Raw genomic sequence first — 22,655 nt, 5'->3', positions numbered from 1 at the left:
AGATCATGCCCCTGCATTCCAGCCTGGGCAACAGAGCAAGACTCCATGTTTAAAAAAAAAAAAAAAAAAAAACTGATTTTAAGGGTGAGAGGGAGGAGTGAAAAAAAGTTTTTCTTAATTGTTTAAGGAACAATCTATCAAGTCTTTACACAAATTTGTTTAGAATACTGAGACAAAGAAATATTTACATTGAAAAGGAGCAGAAAATTGTGAAACAAAAACAGGGAGAAATAAATATGAACAAGGAGATGTGAATAAAAACTAACTAGAAATTTTAGTATTGAAAGAGGCATTAGCTGCTGCTTCTCCGAGAAAACACCAAATGGCGGATGACGCCGGTGCAGCGGGGGTGGGGCTTGGAGGCCCTGGTGGCCCTGGGATGGGGAACCGCGGTGGCTTCCGCGGAGGTTTCGGCAGTGGCATCCGGGGCCGGGGTTGCGGCCGGGGTCGGGGCCAAGGCCGCGGAGCTCGGGGAGGCAAGGCCGAGGATAAGGAGTGGATGCCCGTCACCAAGCTGGGCCGCTTGGTCAAGGACATGAAGATCAAGTCCCTGGAGGAGATCTCCCTCTTCTCTCTGCCCATTAAGGAATCTGAGATCACTGACTTTTTCTTGGGGGCCTCTCTCAAAGACGAGGTTTTGAAGATTATGCCAGTGCAGAAGCAGACCCGTGCTGGCCAGCGCACCAGATTCAAGGCGTTTGTTGCAATCGGGGACTACAATGGCCACGTCGGCCTGGGTGTTAAGTGCTCCAAGGAGGTGGCCACCGCCATCCGTGGGGCCATCATTCTGGCCAAACTCTCCATTGTCCCGGTGCGCAGAGGCTACTGGGGGAACAAGATCGGCAAGCCCCACACCGTCCCTTGCAAGGTGACAGGCCGCTGCAGCTCTGTGCTGGTGCGCCTCATCCCTGCACCCAGGGGCACTGGCATCGTCTCAGCGCCTGTGCCCAAGAAGCTGCTCATTATGGCTGGTATTGATGACTGCTACACCTCAGCCCAGGGCTGCACTGCCACCCCGGGCAACTTCGTCAAGGCCACCGTTGATGCCATCTCTAAGACCTACAGCTACCTGACCCCTCTGGAAGGAGACTGTGTTTACCAAGTCTCCCTATCAGGAATTCACTGACCACCTTGTCAAGACCCACACCAGAGTCTCCCTGCAGCGGACCCAGGCTCCAGCTGTGGCTACAACATAGGGTTTTTATACAAGAAAAATAAAGTGAATTAAGCCTGTTAAAAAAAAAAAGAAAGAAAGAGGCATTAAAACAACAACAGGCCGGGCACAGTGACTCACAACTGTAATCCAAGCACTTTGGGAGGTCAAGGAGGGTGGATCACGAGGTCAGGAGATCGAAAACATCCTGACCAACATGATGAAACCCTGTCTCTACTAAAAACACAAAAATTAGCTGGACATGGTGGCACATGCCTGTAGTCCCAGCTACTTGGGAGGCTGAGGCAGGAGAGTCCCTTGAACTTGGGAGGCGGAGGTTGCCATGAGCTGAGATCACTCCACTGCACTCCAGCCTGGGCAACAGAGCGAGACTCTGTCAATAGCCAACAAAAACTAGAATGCACATAGTCAAGGAGAAACTGATGAACTGGAAGATAATAGTAAGGAGTTCACACAGAATTCAAATTATAAAATAAAAGCTGGAGAGAGACAGAGGAAAGAAAGAGAGGTAAGACTCAAAACATACATCTGATAGAGATTCTACAGTAAACAAATGCAGAGCATGGCAGGATTCTTTATATCAAAAGATAAAAGCTGATAATTTTCCAGAAATGAACAAATTTCAAAAAATTTTTTGATCATAAATTCTACGATCAAAAGTGTATTTCACATACTGAGCATTATAAGTAAAGATAAACGAACATCTAGAAATATTGTGTGAAATTTAGGAAAGATATTCCTAAAATCTACAAAGAAGTGATGACAGATACTTATTTCATTAGCAGTAAGATGACAGAAGACAACAGAATATTACTTTTAAAGTGCTGAGTGAAAATAACTGCCAGCCAAAATTTTATAATCAGCTAAACTTACCACTCAAGAGTAAATGCAAAATGAAACAGTTTTAGATATACAAAGTTAAGAGCATTTATCATCTATTGACTCTAAGAGAACTATCTAAGGGATTCCTTTTTGCAAAAATACAAGGGAACTCAAAAAGAAAGAAAGGAAACATGTCTTCAATTTCAGTCATAAATTGTTTCCATGGAATACTTTTTTTTCCTTTCTCTACTCTACCATATCACCACCTCCATCTAATAACAACTGCCTCCAATAGTGTTAGACCAAGACTCCCTAGCTCTCCCATCCACAAGGGTTGGGGGTGAAGGATTTATCCTATTGGAAAATAACTCAACAAGTAAAAATCCACACCATGAGGATTATCCTTTTTCCTATATGTCCTCCCTTATGATCCCCCTAATCATAATTTCCTAGCCTCAAAATTGTTCCATGAATTCTTTTTTCCTTTTTGGTAAATATAGCTTCTTTGTAAGGTGCTTCATTTCAGGATTCGCTTATCAAAACCCCTCTATAGTAGAGATATTGCACCATTAAAATTACATCCAAAGATGAGACATTTTTCCATGGGACTGGTAGGAACATGATATCGAGGGGAATCAGATGAAACAGCAAAGAGAGCACTTCAGTGAAGAATCTTGTGACCACAAAAGGATAAAAGAAATAGTTCAATGGGCCGTTTTAAGGCATGAATAGGATCTTCTGAGAGAAGCATTAATAATTGCCTCAGAAGTAACAATCCCATTAGCTTTGTCTGGAGCCTTAGCAAAGAAAGAAAAGAGTAAATAGGAAATAATAAAAAAAATGATTTATCTCAGACCTTAAACTCCACCTTTGCACAAAAACCTATTTGTGGAGCTGCAAGAGGTAAGAAAGTTGAGCAACAATAGGCAAGAACCCCTAAGAGAGAAAGCAGAATTCCTAACATGATTGGGCTGGAAGACAAGGCATCAAGAGCTTCACTATGTACAAACTTATCCGAGTTGCCAGAAAAACTCACTGAGATCACTCTACAACTATGACAGGGACTTCCGAGCCTGCTGCTTTAAACCAAAAAGGTCTCCAGAGAGTTTTAGCACTCAGTTGCAATCAAGAACATAATATTACCTTCCGAAGAGAATGATAGAACAGATAGTACTTTATTTACGTCATCCAAGAGCAGAGGCAGCATTTCATGATCTCTACATAATATGGATTTAATGATGTCTTCAGAAATTATCTTGTGATCCCACCAAGAAAAATTAAATTAAGTTTGAAAGTAAGGCCAAATAAAAATGAAAATATATCCATCTTTTAATTAATTTATTAGAGTTTTGGCAACAGCAGTCCTTGTCTCTTCCCTTTCCTTTGCTTTTCGTAGCCAGTCAACAAGCCTAGTTAGTGGGTTGCCTCCTTTATAAAGAGTTTGGCATCTGCCCCTCCTTTTTCCACTCTAGTTATCTCATGCCTGAATTGTTACAACAGCTGTGTCCTAACTGGTTTCTCAGCCTCCAGTTTCCTCTAGTCTGCCTCACATACTGCCACCAGATAAATCTTCCCCAAAAGCTTCTTTCTTCATGAAATTACGACACTGAAATCTCTGGCTTCCTATACTCAACAGGACAGTCTCAACTCATTGGTCAAATAATCAGAAGATGCTGCAATTTTACTTCAACCTACCTTTCTAACCTTATCTCTCACCGTATATTTCACATTATAGCTGGACTATTTTGCTTCCTATCTCCTAAAATACTACATTCATTCCTGTCATTCTGCATTTGGTCACATCATTTCCCTTGCCCAAGAGGCATCCCTCTGTCCCTTCTATACATCCTTCAAATTTCTGCTTGAGTCCAACATCTTCTCAGAAGCATTTCTGATCCAGGATGACACAGTTTCTCTCTTCTTTGATCCTCACGAGACTAAATGAGTGGCCGGCACATAATAACTGTGCTACAAATATCATGTATGATTATTTTAGCCTTCTTTGTATTCTCACTTGCTATTTGCCACAAATAGCTTATACACTAATCAATTTTTTAAATAAGATGGCATAGTATTTTATTTTTTAAACCTACATTCCCTGAAGGCATTGGTTCATATTTATTTACATTTCTTAATAATGTCTAGTACAAAGCAAGCAATGAATAAAAATAACTGTCAACTGAGTTGACCAACTAAATATATGTTTGCTTTTATGATGTAATAAAGAAAACCTAACACCGCATGTTCTCACTCATAGGTGGGAACTGAACAATGAGATCACTTGGACTCGGGAAGGGGAACATCACACACTGGGGCCTATCATGGGGAGGGGGGAGGGGGGAGGGATTGCACCGGGGAGTTATACATGATATAAATGATGAATTGATGGGTGCTGACGAGTTGGTGGGTGCAGCACACCAACATGGCACAAGTATACATATGTAACAAACCTGCACGTTATGCACATGTACCCTAGAACTTAAAGTATAATAAAATAAAAAATAAAAAAATAAAAAGAATTCTCCTGGCTTAAAAAAAAAAAAAAAAAGTAGAATGTAAAACTTCAGTACTACATAAAGATTTCAAGTAACATTTCTTATTTTATTACATATGAAATGTTTTCAAGAAATACACTGTATATTTAGAATTCAACTTAATTTAGTTTGAATTAAACTATTCTACTTAAGTTATTCTATTTCATATACATGGGTGAGAAAGGTAAAACAAAGAGAAACATTGAAACAATGTTCAGTTGTAGAAAATCTCACTCATTTATTTGGGAAGCAAAGTTCTTCATATTTGTCTGATGTACTTACTTTTGTTTTAATCGGATATAGGAAGTTGATAAATTGTTCCAAGCTTCAGCATTCTGAAATGATAGAGGACTCAGTTAATTAACTATTCTCATTTAGGTAAAATTGTTGCTGAAACCAAAAGTACAACACACTTTCCTAGCCCAATATATGCTCTTTAAAATCACAATTTTCAATAAGGTGTGTTTAAAGGTATACAGCAAAATGAAATCAAGCTGAACTTTTATAATTTAGAAAAAGGTTAAAACAATCAACCAAGCAATATAACTATGATTGTACCAATCAGCAATTCAGTTAAGATTTTATTTTCAAATTTAGACTTACAAAATAGCTAATTTACAACATGCTTTATATAGTACATAGATTTATTACAAAAAAGACAATGCAGTATACTGTTTTTTCCTATCTTAAAAGTTTTTGCCATTATATCATCATCCTTCTTCACCGGATAGGTGGTTAAAAAAGAATCTGTTCTCCAGTGTTACTACTAAGTATTCCATCCATCAAACATATTTCTCTACCTATTCCTCTACCCAATAACAAAAATAGAGCAAAAATGAATTTTTTTAAATCAGCTTAATCAGATTGAATTTATATAAATGTTGATTCAAACAAGAATGATATAAATTATATATTTCGCTTTGTTCCACTTTTCATCTAATATAGTATATATCGTTCTCAAGTCCCATACATATGATCCAAAAATTAAGTGGCAGTGGACCTCCACTTCCAGACATGGCAAAATTAGTAACTTTTTGAACTCTGGCAAAGAACAACTACCAGAAAGCTGTGAGCTGAATGGAGATTTTGGAGGTCACACTGTGCTAGAAGTTATTCAAGTTCCAAACGAGCCAAAGTGGAGAGTTCTTATTGATTGCCCATGGCATTAAATTCAATCCCAGAGAGGTTATACCTTAAGAAAAGGTTATTAGAGGGCTGGGTGCAGTGGTTCACATCTGTAATCCCAGCACTTTGGAAGGCCAAGATGGGAGGATCCCTTGAGGCCAGGAGTTCGAGACTAGCCTCGTCAAGAGAGCAAGGCTCCATCTCTACTTTTTTTTTTAAAGGGTAATGAGAAAATAAGGAGAACTCCAGACTCACTTTAACAAGCTTAAAAACAAGCTGATTTATGAGTAATTTAACTGAATGCCAAAATAAAACTCAATCCTCCTTAAGAGAACAGAATAAAACCAAGAAGCACAACAACACAGCATCCACAATGCGTAGAATACAATTTTTAAAAAATGGTGGACATGGGAAAAAGCAGGAAAATTTCCTTCATAACCAAAGGAAAAAAATCAGTTAATAGAAACAGTACCAGAAATGAAAGAGACGTTGAAATAAGCATAGGATTTGAAAGCAGTTGTTACAAACACGTTCAAAGATGTAAAGGAAAACATGAACATAATGAGGGAATGTTTGGGGGAATGTTAGTAGAGACATTAAAGCTGTTAAAATACCCAAATGAAAGCAGCCTGACTGCTGGAACTGCTTGTTGTAACCTGAAACCAGTTTTATCTGCAGCTTCTGAGATAATTTGCTGAAACTCTGGGACTAATTTTGCCCTCTGCCATCCCTCATCAATGGAAGCTTGCCAGCTCCCCACACCCTTACTGTAAGTGCCAATGAATTTCTCTAAGAGAAATATGTAACACTTCTCCTTTTTATAAAACTTCTAATCTTCTCTTTGTTCTTCAGACATATCAAAGACTACCTGGCATGCATATATGCTCCAAATTGCAATTCTTTCTTCTCAAATGAAACATTAAATTTAGATCTTTTATACAGAAAATCTTAAGAAGTCCAAAAAAAAAAAAAAAAAAAAAAAAACCAAAACCCTACTAGAAGACTAGAAGTAATAAATGAGCTCAGCAAGGTTGCAGGATATAATTAATATATAAACATCAATTGTGTTTCTATATACATGAAGAATTTAGCTATTAACTTATTTCCAGATTTATAAATCCTATACCTTGAGGTATAACCTTCCCTCAAATGTATACTTTCCTCCAACACAAAAGGAATTGCTGTTCTGAACCATACATATACAATTCCAATAACTTAGAGAGTAAAAAGCCATGTAAGGACAGAAGATCAAACAAACTTACATCGGGTTCTAGAGTCACACAGCGCTGAAATGCCTTTGCTGAACCTTGATAGTCTTCCAAGGCCAAATAAGCACAGCCGAGAGAAAACCACACCCCGAGCTGCAAAGACCAAAAAGTCAAAGTCATTCAAACACAGAAACATTTACAGAATATAATCTGAAAATTAAGATACTATCAACAAACACACTCCTAGAAAGAATGCAGAGCTATATAATAAATATTTGCCTTACATTTAGTTTAAAGGTAGAATATTTAGCAATGGAGGTACATTTTTCCGTATAATTTTCAACACTAACACTGAAAACATGCAATATTATTGCATATGTTTTGCGGAAGAAGTCCATACTTTGTGCTAACTGAACTCCTTACTGGGTGTGTTGGCCCTCTTTATCTGTGGGTTCCACAACTGTGGGTTCAATCAGTTGCAGAACGAAAATATTGGAGAAAAACAAAAACTGGATGGTTGCATCTCTACTGAATATGTACAAACATTTTTTTCTTGTCATTATTCCCTAACAATACAAATTACACAGTGTTTGCACTGTGTTAGGTACCATAAGTAATCAAGAGATGACTGAAAGTTTACAGGAGGATGTACGTAAGTCATACGCAAATACTACAGTATTTTATACAATGGACTTGAGCATCATGGATTTTGGTATCGGTGTTGGGGGTGGGGCCTGGGAGCAATCCCCCATGCATTCTGAGGGACCACCATACACAACGTATCAGCAGATTCACAACTGATGAATGTACTACAAACTCAAAAAAAGAAATTTCTTTTTTCATCTTCAAACTAGACCACAAGAGCTTCTGCAGCTTAGCCAGGAGCCAAACTGCCCTAGCATATATCGGTTTTAGGCATGCCTGAAAATAATTTAGAAAAAAGAGATTCAGAATCTGGATTATCAAATAGTTACTCAAAATGTAAAGTATGACCTAAGCCAATTAGATTTGTAAACACTGAGATTTAGAAAACAGACAAAATAGGAGGTAGCTATACAGATTACGGAAAAAAAAAAAAAAATCTGTACATTATAAGGTTTCCTTAAAATTTGATAGCCTCTGTCAAAAGGGAGATAAAACTAACAAAAATTCAGCTGGGTGTGGTGGCTCACGCCTGTAATCCCAGCACTTTGGGAGGCCAAAGTGGGTGGATCACTTGAGGTCAGGAGTTCAAAACCAGCCTGACCAACATGGTGAAGCCCCCGTCTCAACTAAAAATACAAAAATTAGCCGGACGTGATGGTGTGCACCTGTAATCCCAGCTACTGGGGAGGCTGAGGTAGGAGAATCACTTGAACCTAGGAGGTGGAGGCTGCAGTGAGCTGAGATTGCGCTACTGCATGCCAGGCTGGGTGACAGAGCGAGACTCCATCTCAAACAAAACAAAACAAAACAAAAACAAAAAACAAAAAACAAAAAATCAACAAAAATTCAACAGAATTAGTCACAAATGCAGCTATTATGAGTTGTTTTCCTTCCTTCCAGTCAGCAAAGCCAACTTTATAAGCAGATTGAAGTCTCCTTTCTTACTGACTTCCAGAAAGTCACTGAGTCAGCTGTCAGATTTGCTTGAACAGTTTAGGGTAGGAAAGAAAACAAGGTGCTCTGTTATCTATCCACAGCCTTCCACAGAGGCAGAGCAGGAGGCTGCCTCTACATCACTCCTCCTTCAGCCATTCCCACAAAACCTGTTCCATATGGCTAGCAGAGGCCTGAAAGTTCTTTAAGCAGATAAAGATTTTTAGCCAGTAATTAGAGACAAAGCTTAGAAAGCAAGCAGACTCGGGCCATTTAACACTTTGCCATGAATTCACAAGAGGCTATAAATAACTGTTATCAGGAGCCTTTATGGAGAACAGATTTTGTTAGAGGGACAGGGACAGGTAACCACTGAAAAGAGGATGGATATATGTCTAGTGGGAGCGGGGAGAAGCAGAGGTACTAGGTTGAAACTAAAAGTTAGAAGTTCACTTTTCTGAATCATGGGACTTTCAACAACCTAAAAATGAGCTCACCACTTTGCTTTCATCTGTTTTTTTTTTTATATAGAATTAAATGAAAAGAGCTTCAATGCATCAAACCACTCTTGCTGAACATGATACATTCTGAGAGAAACTAAAGTCTGACGCTAACATATAAAACAAGCTCTCTAAACACCAACCAAGTAAAAAGTTTCAAAATCTGTGTACTGGCCGGGCGCAGTGGCTCACGCCTATAATCCCGGCACTTTGGAAAGCCGAGGCAGGCAGATCATGAGGTCAGGAGATCGAGACCATCCTGGCCAACATGGTGAAACCCTGTCTCTACTAAAAATACAAAAAAAAATTAGCCAGGCGCGGTAGCACACGCCTGTAGTCCCAGCTACTCAGGAGGCTGAGGCAGGAGAATTTCTTGAACCCAGGAGGCGGAAGTTGCAGTGAGCCAAGATCATGCCACTGCACTCCAGTCTGGGTGACAAAGCGAGACTCCATCTCAAAAAAAAAAAAAATCTGTGTATTATATTTCACCAATGTTAAAGTACACTCTTTCCCCCACCATTTAACATTTCTGAAATACAGATACATCTGAAAAACCAATAGTTTGTCAGTTTTATTGGCAACATTTTTGTTTTTCTATATAAAGTGGTACTTAAAGGTACTTCTTACAACTGATGGCATCTTAGATACAAAGAATTATGGTACCAAGTACACTTGGAATAAGGAATTCTTATTTTGAGACGAGATCAAGAACAATGAGAACAGACTTCAAGGTCCTCAAAATGCATGTGCTCTGCTTGTTTTCTGCACCAGCAAAGAACAAACACTATCTCCCATGTGTTGTTATAAAAACCACATGTGTGGCCAGGCGCAGTGGCTCATGCCTGTAATCCCAGCACTTTGGGAGGCCGAGACGGGCAGACCACGAGGTCAGGAGATCGAGACCATCCTTGCTAACACAGTGAAACCTCATCTCTACTAAAAATACAAAAAAATTAGCCAGGCATGGTGGCGGGAGCCTGTAGTCACAGCAAATCGGGAGGATGAGGCAGGAGAACGGCGTGAACCTGGGAGGCAGAGCTTGCAGTGAGCTGAGATGGTGCCACTGCACTCCAGCCTGGGCTACAGAGTGAGACTCTGTCTCAAAAACAAACAAACAAACAAACAAAAACACATGTAAATTCAAAATCTAAATAAAAACTTCATTTCTCAATCCGTCTAAGAAGATCTACAAAGGTTGCAAATGTCCAAAATTAGCAATTATTCTTCTAGCTCTAAAACAGATTGGTGATGAGGTTATCTTTTATTTTTAATTTTTAAAACTACTGAATGTTTTGTAACCAGTGTCTTTAAAACCAAAACAAATTTAATGAAAATCAGACAGACAACTTAATTTAACATAAAGTATTATGGCCCTCTTTTCGTTTTACTCTTGGTTATTTTTGCAGTGTTTTAATACTCTGCATTTGAAGGAAAAATCCTAGGATCATTAACTGCTAGGTTTTATCTACTGATAACATGAAGGGAGATGAGTTTTGCACATGGTGGTCTTCTTTGAAATCATCCAATGGCTTTTCTTTTTTGAGGTCTTCAGAATGTGGGTGACTACAGATAATATTTGGTGCCTCTTTTACTTTTTTCTTTTTAAACTATTACTTAAACTGCTATTACCAATAGTGACAGGTATCTCAGTTCAGAATAGTCATACTCTTAAGAACATAAAAGAAAAACAAAATCAAAAGAAGCTTCAAAAAAACCTCTCGCGATTCCTTAGAACAGAGTTGTATATGTTTGGGTACAAAAATACCTACCTTCTAGTCCAGTGCTATCAGATAAAAATATCATGCTAGTAGCCTCATCATATTTTCTACATTTCAAAAAGTCAAAGGAAGGTGGTCCATGCCTGTAATCCCTGCACTTTGGGAGGCTGAGGTGGGCAGATCACTTGAGGTCAGGAGTTCAAGACCAGCCTGGCCAAAATGGTAAAACCCTGTCTCTACTAAAGATACAAAAAAATTAGCAGGCATGTGTCTGTAATCCCAGCTACTCAGGAGACTGAGGCGGGAGAATCACTTGAACCGGGAGGTGGAGGTTGCAGTGAGCCACAATCACGCCACTGCACTCTGGCCTGGGCTACAAAGTGAGACTCCATCTCAAAAAAAGAAAAAAAAAAGGGTAAAAGAAAGGGTGAAATTTATTTTCATAACATTTTATTTAACTCTACATATCCAGTATGCGATCACTTCAATATATTATTACTATACAAAGTTATTGAGATATTTTATAACCACTTTTTCATACCAAGTCTTTGAAATCTGATGTGAATTCAACACAGCATGGATCAATTTCAACTAGTCACATTTCAAGTGTCCATTGTCACACACGACTAGTGGCTACCATATTAACACAGTTACACTATTTCTCTAAAACACTGACATGGGCCCTGGAATATCTTGCATCCTTCCCTTCTTTCTCCAATAAAAAACTAGCTCCTTTGGCTGAGACCCTCCCTTGAGCTTCTTTCATATACTATAGTTACTCCTGTTCCTCTCTTTACAATAACGACCAAAATAATTAGCTCTTAATGAGCATCTGCTATGTGTGCCAAGCACTGACACCATGAGCTTTCCACACATTACTCATGCGTTCCTCACACCCACCCTGCAAGGTGGTCAATCTTACTCTCCTAAGAGAGGCGACAAAGAGTCACAGTCAGTCATGGACAGAGGAGAGGTTCGACACAGTCAGTGTGATTCCAAAGACCACATCCTCTCTGTCTCTGACAACACCATTCTGCCCATACACAAGCCATGATTTAAGGCAATATCATTCTTGTCACCAATAAAGAGAGAGGGGGGAAATAGGGCAGTTAACATGTGCTGGGAAAACCCAGAAGATAATTCTTTAAGAACCAGGAGCATCTCTCTTCCCCCACAAAGGCTCTCTGATTGGGCTAGTCAGGTGGACAAAAGAAGACATAGAAAAATGGGTGGCCACAGGACGGGGCAAGAATGGAGGGAGATAATCACCTGACAGAGAGGCCCTGGTTGAGCTTTCTGCAGACCTTATTTCCAGGGCAAATCCTGAAGGCAAGTTGGCCGTAGGCAGGCAATAACCTTTAAAAGCTGACTGTCTAGCCTTTATCTCTCAGGGAGCCAATATAGAAACACAAAAGCAGGCCAACTTTTTATTTTGAATGTGATAATACCTGTACTTAACCAATGGACTTAAATTATTTTTAAAATAATTCACAAAGAATTCAAAAGCTTGAGAGCACGGTTTCTCTGAATTTCCCTCACAAAGCCCCCTAAAGTGTGATAGAGGAGAATGATGACTGGGATTCGAGCAGCTCTGGGTAACTGTTAAACGACCCTGGCTATGTCACTTAACCTGCGTGTCTCAGTTCCCCGAGTGTGAAATAAGCAGGGGTGAACTAGGCTAAAATTCCTGAGTTCTTCAGATGCCCCAGATTCTGAAAACCCAGAGGGGACTGGGTTTGAAGGTACACATTGCCATCTAGTGGCACAATAAGGACACTGACAATAGAATGGAATACAGAAGCACTTCAACTTACGAGAGGGTTATGTCCTGATAAATCCATCGTAAAATGAAAATATTGTTAAGTCAAAAATGCATTAAATTCACTTGATTTGCTGAACCTAACAGTTCACCTAGCATACCTTAAACATGCTCAGAACACTTACATTAGACTACAGATGGAGAAAACCATCTACCACAAAGCCTATTTTATTTTTTAAAAAGTGTGGAATATCTCATGGAATTTATTGACTACTATACTGAAAGTTATCAACAGAATAGATGTATGGGAACTCTAAGCATAGTTTCCACTGAAAGTGTATCATTTTTACACCATCATAAAGTAAAAAAGTTATTAAGTGGAACTATCGTAAGTCAGGGATCGTCTGGTATTTAGAATTAGCAGGTTTGAAGAACTAGAAGGGAATCAGTTCAATTAGAGACCTTAGAAATCAATTCAAAAGAGATGTAGAGGAAAATGATGCTTACAAAGGAAAAAACTGGCTTAAAGCCACACAATAGTCCCTTAATCCAAGTGTGAAATATGTGTGCTGAAGACAGTGACTGTAATACTTATTAAACCTTAATAATTAAAATAAAAATTGAAGTTTGCTACCCTGAGGGTTAGCAAAGACTAAGCACCACTAGATAACTGGCATAGATAACTTTTACAATTAAAAAGTTAATTTTTACAAGGGTTATTTAAGGCATCTTAAATAGGTACCACTTATGAGCCTACTACTCAAGCTCCCTTACTCCTGAAAGTTTCTACATAATCAATAATCAGTATTCACACTTTTGGCTGATTTTCCTCATAGGATCAACTGTTTTGAATTTTTCTGTCACATATAATAAAGGTTAATGTAGAATAATCTAATCCTAAAACCATAACACACCCTCCACTCTTTCTGTACCCCTGCCTCATTTCTATGACCCCAAACGCAGATGAGTTGTTGAATGTAGTATCATTAAACAGGAAATGACCACAGTCAAAGCCAAGAGTGACATCAACGGTGTCTGGTAGTAGCTTTTCCTAAAGTGATGCTTAATGTGCATTTTTTTCCTATTGTGCACCGCCAACTCTTTCATAACCAAGGTTCTCATTTACTAAATTCTAAGTTCTCCTTCCACAAGGAAATACAAATCTTAATCTGCCAGCTTCCTGGTCTCTCCAAAGGAATAATTTCTTCTATTTTATTGTCTTCCCTTAAACTAAAGGATCAACTAAATTTTATACATAATTTTTCTTTTACTCTAGGCTATTAATTATTGAATGCCCTTCTCTTAATTCTTGACCTAGATTTGGTTATCACTGGTTTTTATATTTGCCCAGTCTTTTCAAATAATTCACAATGCAAGGTAACATAGGTGTTTATATGTCATCTGCATGTGAGATTCTCCTGTTAGATGTATCTCCCTAATTTTAGCCTACAGATAATGGGGCAGCAATGGTTTTTCTACAGTGCAACAGGCAGAAAAGTAAAGACCCACTATGTAACATCTATTATTGTGAACTTACTATGGGCTAGGAAATATGTTAGACACCTAACATATGTCGGCTCTAATTTTCTTAGCAGCAAATCCAGGTAGAGACTGTAAACTCCACTATTTAAAAGCTCAGAAAGACGAAGAGATTTGCCTTTGTTATCTTCCTCGGGATTACCAGAATTCAGAATCAGGTCTATGGTAGCAAAGCTTTCGGCCTCCCCACTATGCATCAGTCATAGCTACAGCCCAGATGTTATCACAGCGCTCACATTTCTTGGCAGTTATGCAAGTTATACCTTAAGAGTTTCATTCTGTACTGCTTACCAATATGAGAAGGGAGGAATAAAAAGGGAAGAATGTCTGTTTTCTGTACATATTATTCACACATGTTCATCCCGTCCTCTCTCTTGGAATGTGAGTTCCAACCTCCTTGAGTCTTCCCACCACAAATAACATAAGTTCAAAACAGAAACTATATAAATAAAGCCATTTCAAATAAAAATATTTTATCCTTTCCAAAGCGAAAATGAAAGAAAAAGTTAAATCAAGGAAGAGCAGCATGTACAAACCACCAAGATGATTAAAATGCCAGAGTACTGTATCGTAGAAGTCTGGTCTCACTAAGTATGACAATAGCACTTGGAAAGGTCAGCTCCGTTAAATCTGTGGTCTCAAAGAGAGTCACTCACTAACACGTGCTGGATGGTTCCAAAACATCAATCTTATAACCTCACTTTGCTTCTGATGAAAGCCCCGATGGTTCTTCATTAAAGGATGAAAAAAGTTCAAACCTGACAGCCTGGTATTCAGGTCTTTTTATAACTTGACCTCGACCAAATATGCCATTACTTCCTAGCATGCTATGAAATCCTCCAGGGCAAAATTGTGAAGAGGTTAAGAGCAAGAGCTCTGGAATCAGAAAGCTCAGGTTGAAATCCCAGCCCCATCCCTCATAAATTGTAAAATCTAGTACAAATTACTTAACCCTCTATTTTTTCTTTTATGAAAGTAGGGTAAAAACAGTAAGTACCTCAGTGACTGCAGAGAACTAAAAATAAATGGAAAATGCTTCTAGAACAGTACCTGGCACTGAGTAAACACCCAGCATTAGTTGCTATTTTCACTATTGTAACTGAATAAAATACAAACCGTCAAAACTGATAGTTACCAAGAAACTGCTCTCTGCAGGGTTGGTTTTTACAGCTGCTAGTTTCCTTCCTTGAAACACATTTTCCCAATTTTTTCCACCTATCCAAATCCCAACCATTCCTGGTAGTTCATACCAACATTCACTTCCATCAGGCTTTTTCTGACCATTCACATCCTTATTTACAAGGCCACCCAAAAGCATCGCCAGGCACCCAAAGCATGTTGCCTATTCACTCAACTCCTTAGTTACACACAATGCTATTCATATCTCCTCTCTCCATTTAACCTATATAAATCCCTGGAGGGCAGGAGTCTGTGTCTTAACACAACTCTCCTGTATCCCCCTCAATACCTCAATGGTTTACAAAGAGTTCATACTTACCTAAGAGCTTAGAATATAGATGCTTAATGAATAGAAATAGCTATTATGTTAATGTTCTCATTTTCCAGTCTTATTTTTAATACTATTCCTTATTTCCAAAGCTAATATCTTCATCTCTTCTCCTCATTCCACTCTCCCCTAGAATGATATTCCCTATTTATCTCCCCTCTCTCCTTACAACATTCCGTTTCTCCTTTATCCACTGGAATCTTTCATTTCTGCCTTCCTCCATGTAAAGGACTCCAGTATCTTGAAATGTTTTACCTGACTTTTCTGCCCCTTTGAGTACAACACTCTACATTTGTCTTTCATCTCTCTGATGTGCTCCTAAAATGAACAGTCTATAGATTATATCTCCGTTTCTTCATCTATCACTCACCCTTTAATCTCCTGCATCTGTTTTTGAACATCATTAGTGAGCTCAAAATCCAATGACCTCTTCATAGCCCTCTGGACTTCATCATTACATGTGATATAACTCACTGACATTTGCTCTTGTTTTAGGTGCCATGAACCCCTTGCTGGGGTTTCCTTCTATCCCTCTGACCAAGACTCTGATGTACTCTGAGTCCTATTTTCACTGGTGCCATTTCTCCTATCTTCTTCCAACTGCAGGAGATGCCCAAAGCTTAGGACATTGCCTGTTACTCTCTTCCATCACAGTCTTCTGTGAAGAACTCACTTTCATGGCTTCAACTAACTTCCACAGAAAAGCCCCATCTGCATGGTCAGGCCTCACTGTTGGGCTTCACTAGGGCTTTCATCTCCAATGGACTAGCAACCATTTCTGCTACAATACAGCACCATCTCCTCATACTCAACATCCAAAACCACATCACCTTGCTGGCAAAAGATATTTTCCCTTCCTCCTAAATTCCCTATAGCTATCAATAGAGACATTTTTCCTTTTTAATCAGACAATTGAGAAAACTGGCCTCCTCTCTGATTCCAACATCTCCCTCAGTACTGCCAGCCCAATGTGCAAGTCCCAGAAAATTTCCTCTGTAATGAGGCTTCAGTCGTTCTATCTTTTCCATGCTCACCACTCAAGCCACTGATAACTCACCCATGATATTCATTCCTTACTTAAACTTCCCATAATACCACTTTTGCCATATCACTTTTTAATTCAAAACCACAAAGGCTCCCCACATCTACAGGGTTAGATAATCCCGATACAGGGCATTTAAGGCCCTTTGGAAACTACTTCTGTCCATTATCATTTCCTGGCAGAAACTCTCTGTTCTCTGTTGATAGGTTGACATAGCACAATTCATGACCACATCCATATCTGATATACAAGTACTTGATAATGCTTAGTTAGGCAACCACATAATATAACGTCCAAACTGCATCACTTCTGAAAGTGAACCAGAGCACTAAAGAAAATAATTTAAATTATATGGTTTAAAAAAATATTTATCAACCAACAAACTGTTGATCAATAAATTGGTTTTACTCCATCAGGAGACTTATAAAATGATTCTATTCAAACATTATTTTCAAAAATAAAATTTATTGAAAAATAAAACTATATTAAAGTAAAAAACTTTAATCCTGATTATGTGAACATTAAAAAATAATAAAGGAGCATTAATCAAGCTGTACAATTATAATTTTGTACATTTCCATAATCTATTACAGAATTAAAATTAATTATTCTGAGTAGACATTCATGTGTTTTAATCAGTATTTTAGTCATATTTGATGCTAATACCATGTCACTGAAATTTTACTAATGAATATATTTTTTTCAATATGATCTTAGCGTTTTTTATTTTTTCCTAAGATTACCTGCTACTTCAAAGTTGTTCTTTATTGCTAATTGTCAGATTCATTGTTTATACATATTAAAATTATTGAAAGTTTTATTGACTCTTTTCTGGGGACATAATAATTTTAATTGAAAATATTATTTCTAAGTATACTGATGTAGCTGGTAAGCTCAGAGCAATTTCTGCCAAATAGAACATATTCTTAATTCTAGCCTTGTTAATATTAAAACTTAAAAATATTTACTTAGTATCTTTTGGCTTCCATTTAGGGTACTCTTCTTCAACAAATATTTTTAACAAGACAAAATGTATCAAATATGTTGTCTCTATTTACAATTCTTTGTAATGTTTCACTAGATTAAGATGCTGCTAATTAAGGGCCTCTATTACATTCTGTTCTAGTAAAGGATATAAATTTATTTCATTAAAATCAGAAACTCAAAAGTTTCTTACAAATTATTACTGATGTTTTAAGTGCAATGGTATTACAGTTTTTAAAAATTGCCTATTTCTTAGAAAAATATATTCAAAATTTTTTAAATGAAATTATTTGATGTATGGGATTTTCTTTAAAATGGTATGAGGCCAGGCATGGTGGCTCACGCCTATCATCCCAACACTTCGTAAGTTCAAGGAGGGGCAGATCGTTTGAGCCCAGGAGTTAGAGACCAGCCTGAGTAACATAATGAAACTCTGTCTCTGCAACAAATACAAAAATTAGCCGGGCGTGGTGGTGCATGCCTATAGTCCCAGCTTCTCAGGTGGCTAAGGCAGCAGGATTGCTTGAACCCGGTAGATGAAGGCTGTAGTGAGCAGAAAGCGCACCACTGCACTCCAGCCTGAGTGACAGAGTGAGACCCTGCTGCAAAAATAAATATACAAATAAATAAATAAATAATAAAGCAATATGAGGTGGCGTAGGGAAATACAAGTAAAAGAAGATCAGCCATTTTCCCAACACCATATGCTTACTTCGTGTCTCTGTCACATTTTGGTAACTCTCACAGTATTTCAAACTTTTTCATTATTATTACATTTGTTACGGTGATCTGCAAGCAGTGATCTTTGATGCTACTATTGCAATTGTTTGGGGGCACCACAAACTGCACACATATAGGACAGTGAACTCAATTGATATATGCTGTGTGTATTCTGACTGCTCCACTGACCAGCTGCTCTCCTATCTTCTCCCTCATCTCAGGCCTCCTGCCTCCCTGAGACACAACAATATTGAAATTAGACAATTAATAACCCTACAGTGCCTCTCAGTGTTCAAGTAAAAGAAGAGTCACACATCCCCCACTTTAAATCAAAAGCTAGAAATGATTAGGGACTGCGGATCACAAAAGAACCAGAAGAGAGGCTTTTGAATGTCCTCACCAAAAGAAATGATAAATGTATAAGGTGATCTCGTGCTAAATATCCTGATTTGATCATAATACAACATATACCTGTCCTGTAATAGAAAATTGTACTCCACAAATACGTATAACTACAATGTATCAATTAAAATGAAAAGAAAGCTAAAAATGATTAAGTTTAGTGAGAAAGGCATGTCGAAAGCTGAGACAGGCCGAAAGCTTGGCCTCGTGCACCAAACTGTAAATCAAGTTTTGAATGCAAAGGAAAAGTTCTTGGAGGAAATTAAAAGTGCTACTCCAGGGAATACACAAGTGATAAGAAAGCGAAATGACCTTACTGCTGATATGGAGAAAGTCTGAGTGCTCTAGATAGATCAAACCAGCCATAACATTCTCTTCAGTCAAAACCTAATTCAGAGCTAGGCCCTAACTCTCTTCAATTCTATGAAGGCTGAGAAAGGTGGAGAAGCTGCAGAAGAAAGTTTGAATCTAGTAGGGATGGTTCATGAGCTTTAAGGAAAGAAACCATCCCCATAACATAAAAGCACACAATGAAACAGCAAGTACTGATGGAGAAACTGCAGCAAGTTATCCAGAAGATCTGGCTAAGACCACTGATGAAGGTGGCTACACTAAGCAGATTTTCTAGGAAGACAAAACAACCTTCTTTTGGAAGAAGATGTCATACAGGACTTTCATAGCTAGAGAGAAGTCAATTCCTGACTTCAAAGGACAGGCTGACTTTCCTATTAGGGGCTAATACACCTGGTGACTTTAGGCTGAAGCCAATGCTCATTCACCATCTGAAAATCCCATAGGTCTAAAGAATTAGGCTAAACCTACTCGGCCTGAGGACTATAAGTGGAACAGTGAAGCCCGGATGACAATACTTCTGTTTACAGCATGGTTTACTGAATATTTTAAGCCCATTGTGTAGATTTACTGCTAAAAAAAAAAAAAAAAAAAAATCCTTTCAAAATATTACTGATCATTGACATAGCACCATAGCACCTGGTCACACAAGAGCTCTGATGAAGATGTACAAGGAGACTAATGTTTTCATGCTTGCTAACACAACAACCACTCTGCAGCCCATGGAACAAGGAGTAATTTAGACTTTCAAGTTTTATTATTTGAGAAATACATTTCATAAGGGTATACAGCTGCCATACATAGTGATTCCTCTGATGGATCTGGGCAAAGCGAATTGAAAATCTTCTGGAAAGGATTCACCATTCTAATGTTCACCATTGAGAACATTCCTGATTCATGGGAGGAGGTCAGAACATCAACATTAATAGGAGTTTGGAAGAAGCTGATTCCAACTTTCATGGATGACTTTAAGGGGTTTGAGATTTCAGTGGAGACAGTCACTGCACATGTGGCAGAAATAGAGAACTATAATTAGAAGGGAGCCTGAAGATGTGGTTGAATTGCCACAATCTCATGATAAAACTTGAAGATATGAGAAGTTGCCTCTTATGCATGAATAAAGAAAGTGGTTTCTTGAGATGGAATTTGTTCCTCGTGAAGATGTTGTAAACACTGTTGAAATGACAAGGATTTAGAATATTACATAAACTTGACTGATAAAGTAGCAGCAGGGTTAGAGGAGACTGACTCCAATTTTGAAAGGAGTTCTACTGTGGCCAAAGAGCTATCAAACACCATTGCATGCTACAGAGAAATCTGGCATGAAAGGAGGAGTCAATCTATGCAGTAAACTTCACTATTGTCTTATTTTAAGGAATTGCCACAGCTACTCCAGCCTTTAGTAACCACCACACTGATCAGTCAGCAGCCATCAACACCGAGACGAGACCTTCTACCAGCTAAAAGATGATAACTCACTGAAGGCTCAGATGGTCATTAGCATTTTTTTTTTTTTTTTGGCAATAAAGTAGTTCTAAATTAAGGTATGTAGGGTTTTTTGTTTTTTTTAGACATAATAGTATTGTACACTTAACAGACTATAGCATAAACTCAACTTTTATGTGCACTGGGAAACCAAAAATTTTGCAAGACTTGCTTTATTATAATATTCGCTTTACTGCAGTGGCCTGGAACTGAATCTACAGTATCTCTGTGGTATGCTTGTACATATACTGTCTACAATATCATATAATCTCACAAAGGCGAGTGACTGATTGATTGAGGAGGAGGTTAAGGAAAATTAATTTTTAAAGACGTAGAAGAGACTGACAAAAGTAAAGGAAAAATGTATGTGTGTTAAGTGGGAGATGGAAAAATTGATAGGACATAATATTTCTCTTTTTCAGTGTTACACACACTGGTTTGATAGCTGAGCAATTTCTTTTGTTTTTACTTTTTTGCATAAAAGTAGAGTGTAACAGGAAGAATAATTACCTAAGAATAGGAATAAGAACGTATATTTTAATTCTAGCTTCTGCCTGGGAAATTGTGCCTGGGAGATTTGGTCAGATTTCCCTCTCACTTTCTTCAGCTTTCACTATCCCACAAACCTCAGAAGTCTAAGGCTGAATTTAAGTAGTTTCAGAAGTCACTTGCAAAAATGAAACAAGTGGGTATAAGTGAACAATGGCTAGCAATCTCCAAACCATAAATATAAGTGGTACATGTCTTTTGGTTCTCTAATGAATGCACCATAGACAATGTATTCAGTTTTGCATCCCATCCCTGATATAAGACCAAACCCCTCTATTTTGTATAGGAGCTCTCATTTTTTAAACTTGCGCTCTCACTCACTCTATAGAAGTTCTTTGTTTTTATTTAAGCTCTCGCTTTAAAATGTGCTTAAATCTAAAAGATGAACAATAGCCTTTTTTCCTCCTAACCCTTTCCAGATACAACTATTCGTACACCAATTTGACTTCAGAAAGTTATTAAGATGTGCAAAAGCCACTCAAATACCACTTTTGGTTTGCCTAAATTTTGTTATTTAGCCTAATTCTTTGGATATGTCTAAAAAAGAGGATAGAATTTTTTTAATTCCATTTTTCTATTTTCCCTTTATTGCCAGTCTTAAAGGAGACAACATAGCATATATGCTTTCTCCCTTCAGACAGTTCAAACTTGGTTCACAAGTTAAAACGAGTCTATAGTGTTCAAGTTTGCATCTTGTAGTAGTTCTGTACCATTACAGCATCCAATGCCTGCATATTTTGGCATAGTTTACTGCCTGCCTGAATTGGATCCACATGAGAAGCTCTAAAATATTCTCACATAACATCTGTTTATACTGTGACTCTGCTTTGAGCAATTGTCATTTCTTTGTCTATGTAAATAATTAATTCTAAATTATATAATGAGACCAGCAAGCCCTGTCAAGTTCTCCCTTGTGACTTCCCTCTCTTCATCCCTTCCTTCCTATTGCCCCTCCCACACTGAGAATTGCCATGGCTAAAAACTAGGCTATTGGGCTGGGGGCAGTGGCTCACACCTGTAATCCCAGCACTTAGTGAGGCTGAGGCGGGAAGATCACAAGGTCAGGAGTTCAAGACCATCCTGACCAATCTGGTGAAACCCTGTCTCTAGTAAAAATACAAAAATTAGCTGGGCATGGTGGCACATGCCTGTAATCCCAGCTACTTGGGAGGCTGAGGCAGGAGAATCGCTTGAACTTGGGAGGTGGAGGTTGCAGTGAGCTGAGATTGTGCCACTGCACTCTAGCCTGGGTGACAGAGCGAGACTCTGTCTCAAAAAACAAACAAACAAACAAACAAAAAACAAAAAAAACTAAACTATTGCTACAGTCTCTTAACTCAGTCTCCATCTAGAATCTCCCACAGCCAGTGTTGCCAAAACAATATTCCTGAATTACCTCTTTACACACCACATTCCTTCATTTAAAACAAAGCTCCAAAGAAATCAACCCTTTAATGGCTCTCTATCTGTCAAATAAAAAACCCAACGGTTTAGACTCACATTGAAGATGTTTCACAACCTGGCTCCAGTCTAGGGTTCCCACTATAACTGCCCTACTTCCTTCCACCCTAAAAAACTAACCTCTTTACCAAACCTCTGTTCCCCCTGCAAACACACACACACACACACACACACACACACACACACACACACACACA

General features: G+C 38.3%; 1 protein-coding gene and 1 pseudogene across 5 annotated transcripts in view; one reads left to right on the top strand and one right to left on the bottom strand.

The window, feature by feature from the left end:
• The window catches only part of TTC27 (tetratricopeptide repeat domain 27), a 191,910-nt gene that overhangs the window by 33,949 nt on the left and 135,306 nt on the right, over positions 1 to 22,655 (bottom strand). For all 4 annotated transcript variants that reach the window (XR_002732440.1, XM_023216383.1, XM_023216384.2 and 1 more), the window contains 2 exons: positions 6,918 to 7,016; positions 4,813 to 4,865 (listed from right to left, as the gene is read on the bottom strand). Coding sequence is in view for 3 of the 4 variants with exons in the window: in XM_023216383.1 (XP_023072151.1) it covers positions 4,813 to 4,865; positions 6,918 to 7,016 (152 nt within the window). In the remaining variant the exon portion in view is untranslated. The remainder of the gene's footprint in view (positions 1 to 4,812; positions 4,866 to 6,917; positions 7,017 to 22,655) is intronic.
• LOC111545410 lies at positions 303 to 1,230 on the top strand (annotated as a pseudogene). Its single transcript, XR_002732442.3, has one exon. The product of XR_002732442.3 is annotated as a 40S ribosomal protein S2 pseudogene (transcript).

The sequence above is a fragment of the Piliocolobus tephrosceles genome, chromosome 15, assembly GCF_002776525.5.
Source record: "Piliocolobus tephrosceles isolate RC106 chromosome 15, ASM277652v3, whole genome shotgun sequence".
Lineage (NCBI taxonomy): Eukaryota > Metazoa > Chordata > Mammalia > Primates > Cercopithecidae > Piliocolobus > Piliocolobus tephrosceles.
The sequence above is the reverse complement of the archived record's forward strand: the minus strand, read 5'-3'. Positions and strand labels throughout refer to the sequence as shown.